The sequence below is a fragment of the Pristiophorus japonicus genome, chromosome 13 (genome assembly GCF_044704955.1).
Source record: "Pristiophorus japonicus isolate sPriJap1 chromosome 13, sPriJap1.hap1, whole genome shotgun sequence".
In the NCBI taxonomy this organism is placed as follows: Eukaryota; Metazoa; Chordata; class Chondrichthyes; family Pristiophoridae; genus Pristiophorus; species Pristiophorus japonicus.
Window position 1 is genome coordinate 41054829 of NC_091989.1, and position 14843 is coordinate 41069671.

The 14843-nt window shown below is 44.6% G+C and overlaps 1 protein-coding gene across 1 annotated transcript; it reads left to right on the top strand.

The window, feature by feature from the left end:
* The first annotated feature begins 8085 nt into the window (after window positions 1–8085).
* Window positions 8086–13004, top strand: LOC139278531 (serine/threonine-protein kinase pim-3-like). The gene is made up of 6 exons (XM_070897396.1): window positions 8086–8551; window positions 8870–8976; window positions 9088–9138; window positions 9695–10058; window positions 11210–11386; window positions 11573–13004. The coding sequence occupies exons 1-6, from the start codon at window positions 8464–8466 to the stop codon at window positions 11755–11757; spliced, it is 972 nt and encodes a 323-aa protein (XP_070753497.1). The 5' UTR covers window positions 8086–8463; the 3' UTR covers window positions 11758–13004.
* Window positions 13005–14843: the final 1839 nt, after the last annotated feature.

Consider the following 14843-nt stretch of genomic DNA (forward strand, 5'->3'; position numbering starts at 1 on the left):
CTGCCGAGCAGCGTGGGACCATCGGCCAGTACCACCCAGAGTAGTAGCTTGTGCACCGCTCCATCATAGGAGACCTTTACGGTAGCATTGCCGATTACAGGTATCAGTTCTTTCATGTAAGTTCTTAGTTTCGTGTGAACTGGAGTTAAGACTGGCCTTGAGACCTTGTTGCACCACAACCTTTCGAAAGTCTTTTTGTCCATGATGGACTGGCTCACACCCATGTCCAGCTCCATTGATACCGGGAGTCCATTTAGTTCAACATTCTACATTATCGGGGGACAATTTGTGGTGAATGTGTGTACCCCATGTACCTCTGTCTCTTTTATCTGAGGCTCTGGTTCGTTGTGATCCTCCGTGGATCTGTCCTCCTCTGCAACATGTGGGTTGCAGGTTTAACAAGCTTTGCATCTTGCCTGCTCACTCGTTGGAGGTGTCCCATTGTTCCACAGTCCTTGCAAACATACTCTTTGAATCGGCATGAAAAGAAACGATGATCACCCCACAGCGCCAACAAGGTGTTAATGGCCTTTCATTCATCACTCTTGATGGTGAACTCTGAGACATCTGTAGACGTGTAGTTGCAGGTATGTGTGACCTGCCCTGTACATTACGATTCGAAACAACTTTGTTCACAGTACTTGTAGCAGCACTTGTGTGCTGAGAGATTTGCTTTGTATTGTTACTGGTGGCAATGAATGCCTGGGCTATCGCTATGGCCTTACTTAAGGTTGGGGTCTCTACAGTTAAAAGTTTGCGAAGTATGGTTTCGTGGCCAATGCCAAGTACGGAAAAGTCTCTGAGCATGTGCTCCAAATGTCCTTCAAATTCACAATGTCCTGCAAGGCGTCTTAGCTCGGCAACATAACTCGCCACTTCCTGGCCTTCAGATCTTTTGTAGATGTAGAACCGGTACCTCGCCATCAGAACACTTTCCTTCGAGTTCAAATGCTCTTGGACCAGTGTGCACAAATTGTCGTACGATTTCTCCGTGGCTTTTGTTGGAGAGAGCAGATTCTTCATGAGGTCATACGTTGGTGCCCCACAGACGGTGAGGAGGATCACCCTTCGTTTGGCAGCGCTCTCTTCCCCATCTAGCTCGTTGGCCCCGAAGTATTGGTCAAGTCGCTCCTCAAAAGTTTTCCAATCATCTCTCCCTGAGAATTTCTCCAGAATGCTCACTGTTCTCTGCATCTTTGGGTTCGCTATCTGTATCTCATCGCCAGTTGTAATGAGAAAGAGTCAGACTGAACACTGTGAGCTCAAAGTAAACTGTGACCGTAGTCTTTTATTGCAGGTCTCCAGAGTGCCTCTCCAACCTGTGAAGCCTCCTGAAATACCTGTGCTCCCAAGGGATTATGGGATCCCTTGGGACTCCAGGGGATGAGCCCTCTGGTGGCTATACAGAGTAAATACAAGTTTACATATATAACAATTATCATATTGTTGTTTGTGGGAGCTTGCTGTGCATAAATTGGCTGCCACATTTCCCACATTACAATCCAAAAAGTACTTAATTCCCTGTAAAGCGCTTTGAGACATCCAGTGGTCGTGAAAGGCGCTATATAAGTGCAAGACTTTCTTCCTTTCTCTGACTCAGAGACGGGAATATTACCACTGGGCCAGTGGGCATTCCATCCAGATGCAAGTACCTAGCTGGATGTCGATTCAGTATTTAGAGACCATGTTCTAGCCTCCACTTGTTGGTGACACTGTCATAGAAGTGGCTTAAATAAAGTGGCTTAAATATGAACAGTGAAACAACCTAAAGCCAATTGGGTGACCTATCAACCTTTATGACTTGAGTATAATTGGAGACACTAGCGGGTGTTGACATCAGTGTTGTCGTGCTTAGTGCATGAATTTTTAAACATAGCACAGCTCCTGCAATCAGGGATCTCCTGCACTCGTGAGAGTTGTCATTAAGGACGACAGCTGCGTCACTATGATTAGAATGTAAATTTTAAGAATCTGTGGAATGAGAAAAAGGCATTGAGACCATCAAGCTTGTCTAGTGGCAGTCCCCACCTGTTTGTTATCCAAGCGTGATGTAAGCCAAAGTTTTAAATTGGTCAGAAATATTACAGTAAACTCCACGGCTGCTGCAAGATTGAAGACATCTCCACCCCAAAAAAAGACAGGCTTAATTACAACTGACCAATTCTATTTTGAAAGTTATTTTTAAAGCAAGATATTATGGTCTCTTAAATATGTTGTTAGCAACAAATCTCCATGTGAACTAAAATGAACACAACAGACATTATTTACATTTGTTAAGGTTAATCATGTTGAAATCGGCAAAACTTCTGCTGAAAGAACAATGTCAGTGTAATATTATAATTATAGTATAACACAATAACAACACATCCATGGCTAATGATGCAGAACCTTTATTTGACCTGTCTAGACTATCTGAGCACAATCGTGATCTGTCACACAAGGAATGCGTGGTCAAACCACTTGTCAAATGAAAAAAGTGCAAAATACTGCACATGCTGGAAATCTAAAACAAACAAGATGTTTAGGCTATGGACGCTTCCTCATAATTTCTGAGGAAGGGTCCATACTCAAGGCATCTTGCCCGCTCTCTTCACAGATGCTGCCTGACTTGCTGAGTGTTTCCAGCGTTTCCTGTTTTAATTTTCACAAGTCAAATGAATTCTTTCCATAACAAATTCCAAGTCTATATCCTGCATATAAATCTAGGCTGACACTCCAGTGCAGTGCTGAGGGAGCGCTGCACTGTCGGAGGTAGGGTCTTTCAGATGAGATGTTAAACTGTCAGATTGAAGTAAAATATCCTATGGCACTATTTTAAAGAAGAGCAAGGGAGTTATCCCCGGTGTTCTGGCCAATATGTATCCCTCAAACGACATAACAAAAACATATTATCTGGTCATTATCATATTCTGTTTGTGGGAGCTTGATGTACGCAGATTGAATATAGAACATAAGAAATAGGAGCAGGAGTAGGCCATTTGGCCCCTCGAGCTTGCTCCGCCATTCATCATCATCAACATAGGCAGTTCCTCGAAATCGAGGAAGACTTGCTTCCATTCTAAAAGTTTGTTCTCAGGTGGCTGCACGTCCAATGCTAGAATTACAGTCTCTGTAACAGGTGGGGCAGACAGTGGTTGAAGGAAAGGGTGAGTAGGGAGCCTGGTTTGCCACACACTCCTTCTGCTGTCTGCGTTTGCTTTCTGCGTGCTCTCGGTGACAAGACTCGAGGTGCTCAGTGCCCTCCTGGATGCTCTTCCTCCACTTTGGGCGGTCTTGCGCCAGGGATTCCCAGATACTGGTAGGGATGTTACACTTTATCAAGGAGGCTTTGAGGGTGTCCTTGAAGCATTTCCTCTGCCCACCTGCCGAGTAGGAGTTCCGAGTAGAGCACTTGCTTCGGGAGTCTCGTGTCGGGCATGCTTTGATGCTGGGGATGTTGGCCTGAGCGAAAACGTTTGTGCGTCTATCCTCCCAGTGGATTTGCAAGATCTTGCGGAGGCAGTGCTGGTGGTACTTCTCCAGTGCCATGAGGTGTCTGCTGTATATAGTCCACGTCTCTGAGCCACATAGGAGGGCAGGTATCACTACTGCCCTGTGGACCATGAGCTTGGTGCCAAATTTGAGTCCTAGTCTTAAAACACTCTCTTCCTCAGGCGACCAAAGGCTGCGCTGGCACACTGGAGGCGGTGTTGGACCTCGTCAACGATGTCTGCCCTTGCTGATATTAGGCTCCCGAGGTATGGAAAATAGTCCATGTTGTCCACCATTCAATAAGATCATTGGCTGCCACGTGTCCCACATTACAACAGTGACTATACTCCAAAAGTACTTCATTGGCTGTAAAGCGCTTTGAGACCAATGGTCGTGAAAGGCGCTACGTAAGTGCAACTCTTTCTTTCTTTCTTTCATACTTAGTACAACAAAGGCATACTTTGAACTCATTTTTCTCAACATTCAAACTAAATACTGAGACCTGATGTATAATCTGTATGATGGATTGAGGCACTGTCCTGATTATATTATGGGTTCTCAGAAGGATGGCGCTTGTACTTTACTTCTCGTGCATGTGCGTACATGTGCATATCAAACACTGTACAAGCACAGATAATATTGAAGCAGGAATACTTTTAAGATATGGGGAGGGAAGAAATTGCACAGATTTAAATTTGATGATGATTCAAAGAATAAATTTCATGATGGTCACAGGATGTGTGGTGATATTGTGAAGGTCACCTGCCCTAATTTCTCCTTATGCGGCTCGGTGTCAAATTTTTAAATCTCATAATACTCCTGTGAAGCACCTGGGACATTTCACTATGTTAAAGGTGCAATATAAAAACAGGTTGTTGTTGTTATTTTGGTATATTTAACAATAGTAAAATTCCCCAATAATGCCAGTGCTCACTGCAAACACAATGGCCCAGAAATCCCAGTCGGCTGCTTCCCGCGGGCGATCGAGGGAAAAACTTTAAAAAGATGCGCACTTACCTTAAGCTTCTGTGCCCACTCGAGTTCCCGGTCCTGAGGTCTCCACTGATTGCGCATCGCAGCACGTGCACGTCAGGCTCTGGGCAGCCAATCAGGTAAATAAAGTATGTCCTCATTCATAATAATGGGAATTCCGTAAGTTGGAGTTCCCATTATTATGAATGAGAACCTCCCCCCCAAATGCTAATAAAAAATAGAAAAAATATACCACATATTTTTATTAATTTAAATTAAAGTTATTTATGTATTATAAAAAATATATATTTTTGATTTTGTAAAACGTTTTTTTAATTATCGTTTAAAATTAATTTATCATAGTGGGGAGGGTTTTTAACAATAAAATGTGTTTTTTAAATGTTATTTTATTATGTTTTTGTGTGTTTTAAAACTCTTACGCCTGTAAAAGTAGGCTACGTGCTTGCTTTTATCAGGCACAAGAGCTTTCAGGACATTTGCTGGGCAAGATATGGGTAAATACCGCAATCCTGCCCATGCAAATGTCCTGACTGCCAAGATACAGAATATCTGTCAAGCTCCAGCTTGACAGATTGGAAAAGCTGGTTTTCGGCGCTTGCGCATTGTGCGCTGAAAACCGGCTTTTGCGATGTCTTCCCGGGTCAGTACGGACCCGGGAGTCTGGAATTTCTGGGCCACTTAATAATAGAAGTCTTGCCTCCTGAACAGAAGCTTATAGTTAAGATTCCTTGAGAAACCTGCCATTCAAACTCACCTATTCTTACCATTGAACCTCTTCCCCAGGGGTTGATTGCACAACTTACAAACATAAATCCTGACAGATTGCTAGGTGAGCTATTTTGCAGGTATGTTATGTGCCAACTTGGATTAGGGAAAAAAGACAACTCTGTACAGCTCGGCCAACTCATCATATTGCACCTCATACTTTTGGAGTGGCAATGTTGTCGGACTGCCAAGTGTCAGACATGAACATTAATAAGTGATTTCTTCAGCAATACCACTGAATATAATTCATCTTGAGAAAGCTAATGTACAAAATATAAACTTCTATTGCACGCTACATATTCAAGCAGAAATTAGTCCATAGATTATGCATGGAATTCAAAAAAATCCACTTCAGTAGTTATTCACTGAGGTGCTGAAAATATCCTTTAAAAAGTGAGACACATGTATCCTGGCAGCAATCAACAAGTCAGCAATACAGATTCCATCCAGGGTAGTGAGTATTCATTCACAGGCAGTGACTAGGTGAAGTTTTATGTAAGTACGTTGGTCAAAGATATGTACTTAAATTCAATTTCAAAATCCAGTGATACCTATGGGTGGGTGGGAATGGCTGTTACAGCACTGTCAATAGGATATACAACAAGCCAATCTGATTGATTTCTGGAGGGGAAGTTGGGGGATACTGATTGCATTTGACACTGAACTTGACCACATTTTACATCAGTGAACCCTCCCGCCCTCCGGGAGCTGACACCAGTAAACATTTTTACTGTGAAACCTTGTAACAATTCTTTTATAGTGACACTATAAAAACAACTCTGCCCCTCCCAGTCTCGGCCAACAAAACCTTCAATATCAAGGGAGGGCTCGATCTGAACTGAAAGGATGACTGCTCCTGGGCCTGGCCAAGGTGGCCATTAACAGGTCCAGGCAGTTGAGGGTGTCATTCAGCCCTACTGACTACCTCTCTGCCACAGCTACGTTCGCGCCCGGGTGTCCCTGGAGATGGAGCACACGGTCCGTTAAGCATATGAGGGTGAAGGAGATAGAGGGTTATGCTGATAAAAGTTAGACGAGGAAGGATGGAAAGAGACTGGAGTGGAGCTCGAGGCGTTGGTGGGCACTGGAAGGACCAGAGTACATCAACACAAACAGGAACAACATTTTTATTTGTTTTTTTAAGGTTCCTTTAAACGTTTTTTAATTTACAGGTTTATTGACCTAATTGCCTGTATTTAAAAAGAGTTGAAAGGTTGACTGATGAGCAGCCAAAAATAAGGGGAACCCCCCCCCCACTCCTGACATTAAAAATTGAAATAATGCACAGTCACACTTAATTCTAAAAATATATTTTAAGAAACATATATGTTAGCTGGAGGGTCATTGGGTTCAATGAAAAGAATAGAAGCACTTTTGGGGGGGGGGGGGGAAGCAGCATAAGAAATTCAGAGAGTGATGAGAATGTGGAACTTGCTACCACAGAAGCCATTAGTATAGATGCAGTTAAGGGGCAGTTCGATAAGCATTTGAGGGAGAAGGGGGTGGAGGGCTATGCTGATAAAAGTTAGATGTGGAAGGATGGGAGGAGGCTGGAGTGCAGCATAACATCATCATCATAGGCGGTCCCTCGAACGAGGATGACTTGCTTCCACGAGTTCACAGGTGTTTCGATGAAGGACCCGATGTTCCAGTCCCGAACTCCAATTGAAGAGGTGGAAGATGCCTGTGCGTGAATTTTTTTTTAACATGTGGTGACCGTTGCACACCAGCCCACCACACGGGCTTGACAGAGCTAGGCCTTTATCCAATGGCAAGGGTTAACCAGGACGACTGGAGACCTGCTCTGCTGCACGGACTGAGCGCGCACACACGTCGCAGTGTGGGCTGGCCCATGCTGCCCCTGGGCCCTCGGCTCAGTGGACCATAAACGCTGGCATGGACTGGTTGGGCCGAATGGCCGGTTTCTGTGCTGCAGAATCCTATGCAATGCAATGTAAACCTGACTGGGCTCAGGATCGGGATTGGGTCTCCCAGTTGTTTTGCTTTGCACAGCGCCCTCTGCTGATCCTCTGCAACCTCCCGCTGCCGGGAAAAGCAGGGCAGCGCGACCGGGGGAGGGGATTCCGGGGCAGCCACTCCGAGTGTCTGCAGTGCTGCGTCAACTGCGCCCTGCTCCTTTCATGTTGCACCCGTCAAGGGAAATGCAACCGTTTGCAAGTCGTTTTATTTGATCTTTTAACGTGTCTCCCTGTGGGGGAAAAAATCGCCGAGGAGCAGCAGTTGATCTGCAGACCAGCAACTCTTCTGTCGCAGCTCGTAGGGGAAACAATTGCATGAATTGCAATTTGTTGGATGCGCGCAATTTGCACATCACACAATGCACCTTTTCCCACCCCAGGAACATACATTTAAAAAAAATAATCAAAGACGGATTTGTACAGAAAAAAATAAATAAAACAAGCGCCCTGGATTTCCCGCCAACAGCCGGATCTTTCTGGGGTCTGTTGGCTCGATGATTGACAGCTGCGCTTGGCGCCTCCCATTGGTCGCATTCAAATGAGCCGCTCGGCCATTGGCCGCAGCCGGCGGCACTGTGTGAAAGGCGGCGCGCCGATTGGACGGGGTCCCCACGCTATGCAAATACGCCGGGTATTTTTTTCATTTGGATTCAGCGCGGCGAGGGGTGGCCGCGGCGCGCCGCACTCAGACACTGTAACCCTGCACCGTCTAGTACTATCGAAAAGGAGTGCGCGGCTAGTGGAACCGCCCAGAGAGACCCCGCCCCAAGTGGAGCCAGGCGGGAGGAGGGAGGAAGGTAATACGCTGCCGATGCTGCATTGCACACTTCGCGACTCCTCCCTCCCCTCTCACCAGAGCGGGTGATTAGACAAGTGAGGGTTTGTAATTAAGCGGATTGATTCCTCAGCCTCAGCGAGCCGCCCCGCCGCTGCTCTCTATAGGAGTTGAGAAGTTGGTCTGTCCTCATTTAGATTAGAAACGCTGCAAGAGGCAAGTGTAGAGGCACCGAGCTGCTGACTTTCCACAACTGCAGCCAGGGAGCGGCACGGTGTGTGTAGGAGAGAGAGAGAGAGAGAGAGAAAAAAAAAAACACACACACACCCATTTACACCTGGATTTACTCACCTTGCAACTAAAACCTTTGGCAGCGAGTGCGGGGAATTACTCGGCGTCTTCAGTCCGCGCAGTTTTGCTGCTGGTGCATATTAATTTCTCTGCCGGAGGAGGGTTGGAACGGCGGGATCTCACTTTGCGATGCTGCTGTCCAAGAAGATCGGATCGTTTGCTCACATTTGCAGCCCGACCAGCATGGATTTGCCGGTTAAGATCCAGTTACAGCAAGGTACGAGCTCTGGTCCCCCTCTCCCCGGCTGCTGGATGTATTTGTATATATTTCTATCCGGAGTGTGTAGATGTATTTATAGCACTCGGTGGTTTGGGGCAATGGTGCATCAGTCGTAGCGCTCAATGTTTTGATGCGCTGTGTTTGGGAGCGGGCTGTGTGGTTTGTTGTGGGTCGTGTTGTGAATTGCACGAGTTACTAGTTTTTGTAACTAGTGTCTGCTTCTAAAGAGGTACATACAAGTTGAATGCGGGTTTTCAAACACTACCCTAATAAATAAAAAAAATTTGTCTTTTTGTTTCTCATCTTCCCGTGCAGTGAAGGAGCGGGAGCCCTTTGAGAAAGTCTATCAGATCGGGGCGGTGCTGGGCAGCGGTGGTTTCGGCACAGTCTACAGCGGTGTGCGGATCAGCGATGGGCTGCCGGTGAGTCTGCCCTTCCCCATTGCCGGCAAACCCTGGCTGTTGCAGCAATTGTTCAATCTCTGCCCCCTTTCTCCCCCCTCGTCTCCAACTAACTCTGCGCTTTCTTCCCAGGTTGCTGTCAAACATGTAGCCAGAGAGCGAGTGACCGAGTGGGGCTCACTGGTAAGTAATCGCTTTTTTTTCTCTCTCCCTCCACTCTATTTACACTAGTTATTTAACATTAGAATCCGGCTTGTCTTTAGTGTATGTTGGGGATATAGTAGTGGCATATCTGTCCTTTTTTGTATTAACCTGCGTATTTCTCTGCAAATTTAATAGTTTTTTTTCCCGTTGATTCAATTAAAAGCTGTAAATTCGGCTTCGACAGCTCTTGTGGGAGAGGGGTGGGAAATCTCATCAATTTTGAAGGCTAGCATTGCTGCCAGCACTTACAGTGCAGATCAAAGGCAAATGTTGGAAATACTGAGCAAAGTTTTAGGGAGTGTTTGTAGTAGTACATGCAGTACTTTAATGAGAACACTGACATTTTCCCCTGTAACGACACTAGGACACGTTGTAATGTTTTGATTGCATGTTTGGGGGGGTGGGGTGAATTACTTAGCGTTTCTATGCGCAGTTTTTTTTTTGCACGCTTGTATTAATGTATTTTCCGCAGTTTTTTGCACGCTTGTATTTATTATTCCCCCTCCCCAACCTTTTTATTTTCTTGTTTCTGCAGAACGGCAGCCTTGTGCCTCTAGAGATTGTGCTGCTGAAGAAAGTGGCCGGAGGCTTTCGAGGGGTTATTAAAATGCTGGATTGGTACGAGCGGGGCGACGGCTTCTTGCTGATCATGGAGCGGCCGGAGCTGGTCAAGGACCTGTTTGATTTTATCACCGAGAAGGGGGCCCTGGAGGAGGAGTTGGCACGGGTCTTCTTCAGGCAGGTGTTGGAGGCGGTGCGGCACTGCTACAACTGCGGCGTGGTTCACCGGGACATTAAGGACGAGAATCTGCTGGTGGACCTGCGCTCCGGGGAGCTCAAGCTCATCGACTTCGGCTCGGGGGCGCTACTCAAGGACACCGTCTACACCGATTTTGACGGTAATGATCCCCCAATTTAGGGGCAAGTTATTGTAATGTATGTCTTGCTACCCCAGAGCCAGTGAATTGGCTTCTAATCAACTCTGTTTTGTCCAGGCTGTATTGTATTAAACAATCTGTCGCTGGTCAGTGTGTTGTTTCTGCCCCTGTATTTTTTTTGATTTTTCTTCAATGCTGGCTCTTGTGTAGACAGTTCGCGCTTTGCAACGATCTGCCCATCCCATCGTTAATAATGGGTGGAGATCCATTTGATCTTTGGTGATCAGATTCTGGCTTTTTGCCGCTAGTTTTTGTGTATCGAGTTGGAAAGCCCCAGCTGCATTGGTGCATGTTGGAGTGCTCCTCTCTCTCTCTCTCTCTCCTTTGTTTTTTTTCCCCCCCACACCCCCATCAGCCGGGCGATGCTTTCTCCTTTCTCTACCTTGTGTTGTGAAACTCTAGCCCTTCCCGCGTTTAAAACCCCCTTGCTGTTCCCCCCAGACCTGGCTCCACCCCTCCCTCTCCGCCACTCCATGGCCAACCACGCACCGAGCAATTCAGAGCTCCCACAGCATTGCTGCCCTTCCCTTCCCCGGCCCTTCAAGCTGCTGTTGGCAGCGGCTGCCGAGTCCCGCCTGATCCAGCGGTGCAGGAGCGCTGCCCCCAGCCCGGAGCGCGCGCCTCTCTCTCTCTCTCTCTCTCTCTCATACATGTCGTTCCTCCTTTTATTTCTCTATTTACCATTTATCTTCCCCTCTCCTCTAATTCTGCCTCTTTCTCCTCCCCCTTTTATTTACTGTTTCTCTTTTTTCCCCTCTTCATTCTCTCCATCTCTTTCCTTTCCCTCTATCTCCCATTTTCCCATTTTTATTTTCCTTCTCCCTCTCGGGCTCCTGCTCTCCTCTCCTCCATTTGCTCACTTGCAGCCGGCTGTGGCTCACGTTTTCTCCCTGCTGTGCGGAATCCCACCATGTGAGGGCTTCCTTACGTTTGTAAACAAAGAAGTCAGCTGACTGCCTCACTGCAGGGAATTGATCTGCAGAGCAACCAGCCTGGGTTTATTTTTATTAATGCTTGAAGACCTAAATCGCTTTAGACATTCTAGTATGTAATTAGCTTTCCAAATGCCTTTCGAGTTGAAATCCGTATTGAATTAGATTTGTTATTTCTAGGCACAAGAGTATACAGCCCTCCAGAGTGGATCCGTTACCATAGATACCATGGGAGATCAGCTACAGTATGGTCTTTGGGAGTGCTGCTTTATGACATGGTGTGTGGGGATATCCCTTTCGAACAGGATGAAGAAATCTTGCGTGGTCAAGTGTATTTCAGGAGGAGAATTTCTTCTGGTAAGTGAAGTTTGATGTACAAAAAAAAATGTAGTACCATTCAGGACCTTCCAAAGTGCTTTGCAGCCAATTTTGAAGTGTAGTCACTTGTAATATAGGAAATGTAGTAAATTGAACCTAGTTGCTGAGCTTTTCAAATAGTTTTTAAACATTGGCTAATTTTTTTGTCTCTTTTTTTCCCCCCAGAATGTCAGCATTTGATCAAGTGGTGCCTTGCATTGAGGCCTTCTGAGAGACCCATGCTTGAACAGATCTTTGAGCATGCTTGGATGCGAAAGGCAGAAGTGGTTAAAACTGAAGACTGTGACATCAGGCTGCTAAGCCTAGGCCACGAGCCCTCAAGCACAAGTTCAAGCAAGGAGAGTCTGTGAAATATCAATGCCTCGCAGCAGGAGGGGCGTTATACACTAAAGGACCCTGTGGTGGTGCCACCAGCTTGACTTGGGAGGGGGTGGTAGTTGATTTGACATCCAGTCCTCTGGGGTGGTGGGTGGGAGGGAGAAATCTGACTGCTGGTTACTGCTCTGAACTAATTAATTTGTTTTCTTTTGGGAACATTGGAGTTTGGGAAAAGCAGGCCAGTACTTGGCAATGACTGACCTTTATTTTTTAGCAAAAAGTGACCTCCAAACAATGCAAACTCTGCTCTCATAGAGCCTGGACTAAATGTTCTTTGCTTTCTGAGTGCCTTTTGAAAGCTGCTTTAATTCACTGGTGATGGAATACTTGAACACACTTTGTTCCCCTTCTATCTTTGCTGCTCAAAATACTTCAGCCTGCACAACTAAGGGTGTGTACAGGGATGTCAAGAACTTTGTCTGCCAGCAATGTTGGTTTTTCTTTTTTCGAGTCATCGCAACCACTAGGCAGAAGCCCCTTTTTTTTTTTGAGTCCTCTCCTCTTCCATCAACCTGCGAGTTTTATTTCTATGTGGCCAAGGCATGTCGGGGCATGGTTGTATGCACGATCAATGCAATTCAAGGACACTTTCAAGACTGTATATTGTATGAAATGTAAATTATGTTTCATGTATTATAATCTTGTTTTTATTTATTTGTATTCTAAAAAGTTAGACTGTCCACAAATTTCATGTGGCTATTTATTTGTTTAATTTATTTTAGAAAATTTCCAACACTGCTGTTCTGCTTCCATGGCACCTATTTGGTTAGTCTATGGTATATTTCTGCATTCCTGTTTTTTTCTGCATTTTTAAATACCATGCAGTTTTCAGTGGATTGTCATGCTAGTGGAAGGTGAATGGAAGCTTGTGTCCAAAAGCTACCCCTTTTTAAAAGGGCAATAGATGGATTTGACTTTCCTTTAACTTTGGTGTTCAACCAAGGTTCTTCATGGCTGTTTGTATTAGAAGTGTAAAGTAATACTGTTTTGAAAGGTTTTAAATTATTGAAGTTGTACAGTCTCCATCATTGGCTTAGGAAGGTAGAGTGGCAGTCAACCTTAATTTATTTCAATAGCTGTGTTTCGTGCACTAGATCTAGTTGCATTTATGCAGCTTGGATTTGGGAGGTTTTTTCAATTTAGCTGTGAAATAAATGATGGATGGAGAACATATTTTTTTATACAAGCATTTCAATTAAAGTTCACTTTTTGTACATAAGTTGTGTGTTGTCATTGGTTATTTAATGAATGAAGCTGTTCAATTGTTTTACTTATTTGCAAGTACTTATGTGCAATTTATGCACTTAGAAACTTGATGACTTACCATCACTACTAAAACTTAAAAACTCTACTTGGTGAAAACCAACTGTCTAATTGGGGGAAAATAAATAAAATGGACACATCAGAAATTCAGGTAAAAGGAGAAGCTGCATGAGTTACTGTTCACTTTAACCCTGACTTGCAAAAGTACAGGCACACGTGACTCCTGATTGCTGGAAAGAAAATGAAAGTAGTCATGCATGTACCCAGACTTCCATTAGTATTCTTCAAACTGGTTCAGGATCTAAATAGGAATTAATTGATGTCTTTCCCTTTTTCTGTCTTAGAAGCCAGGCTAGAGATGGCATTCAACTTCTGGATGCTTGACTTGTGTTGAATTCTATCTGCCAGATTAATCTTTGAGATCTTTTAAAATTTATTTCTAGTCTATCTTTTCCTTTCTCCCTGGCAGTAAGTGCTGTACTTGCATGTCTTTTGAACATTAAATGTGAAAAAGCAGTGGAAGCAAATGTTGGCTTGTCAGAAGGCTGTATTGGTTGTCTATTGGGTAAATGTGAGTGGGGCTGGGTTGGCTTGTGATGAGACTTGCATAGTGAGTCATTGGGACTGGGCAACTTGTTGCTGGCTGCAGATTTCTCATATACTACAGGAGCAAATTATACCCAGTTTGGGGAAAAATACTGCATTGAGCAGTGTGATGTATTTCAACTTGAGTGATCTGTACATTTAGGGTGCTTAGAAGTTACCAGGAGTGGGTTCATGCCAGTTTTCTGAAGTGTGATGTAGGATTGTCCCATCTAATACATACGGAAGTGAGGGCTTGATTGGATCAATGGAAGATAGTTTTAACCGGTTACTATGTCTGTCTCCAGTTAGATGGAAATGCACAATCACACACTTGGAGCTTGCTTGCATATGAAATTGTGACCCTGCTGAAATACCTTGTGATTTCTTTGATCGAAACAACATGCAAGTCTTGTAGCTGTCCTAACACTAGGAGTCCATTAACACCAATTGTAGAAATCTTAGGATCAAACTTTTATGGAAGTCACTACTACACACCCAAAAGGAAAGTATCCACTGATGCTATCAATGTAATGCCATTTGACCTTTGAAACCAATGGTCTTTGTATTTAAGCTGCTGCCTCTGCTAGTCCAATCCAGCTGGGTGCTTTACCTTTTGTACTTGGGGAGGAGGGGCTAAGCTATTTTATTTTGAGCTGAAAATGGGCTGCAATTTCCTGAAATGCACTCCAAGAAATGCTGAAGTCTGAAATATTTGTGTAGAGATTCTATTCTAGTATGCAAAGCACAATATTTTAGCCTGAAAGTTAACTTGATTGTGGTTGCTTGCCTTTTATTGTATTTAAATACAATAATCATCACCGCAATGATTAATCACTGCTTGCACAAAGAAATGCCACCTGCAATAGTACTTGCATACTATAGGTGGTGCTGTTGTGGCCAATCAGAGCACAGTTGTGGATTTCACAAATGACCGCACTTGATATTTGCTGTTTTCGTTGTGTAAATATATTGAACAGCAGTTGAAAATTTGTGTATCCAATTTCAACAAATTGTACACAATGCTATTTACTTAAAAAAAAATCTCCAGTACACCTGCCCTATAATGCACATTCACAACTGGGAAGGGGTGTGGAGAATCTGTTCCCAGACAATTGCTCATTTCATCCCTTTACATCCATCCAGTTTTTCAAGGCATTCATCAATTGCTTCTTGAGGTTAGTGACAATTGCAGCACTCTAATTCCACAGCT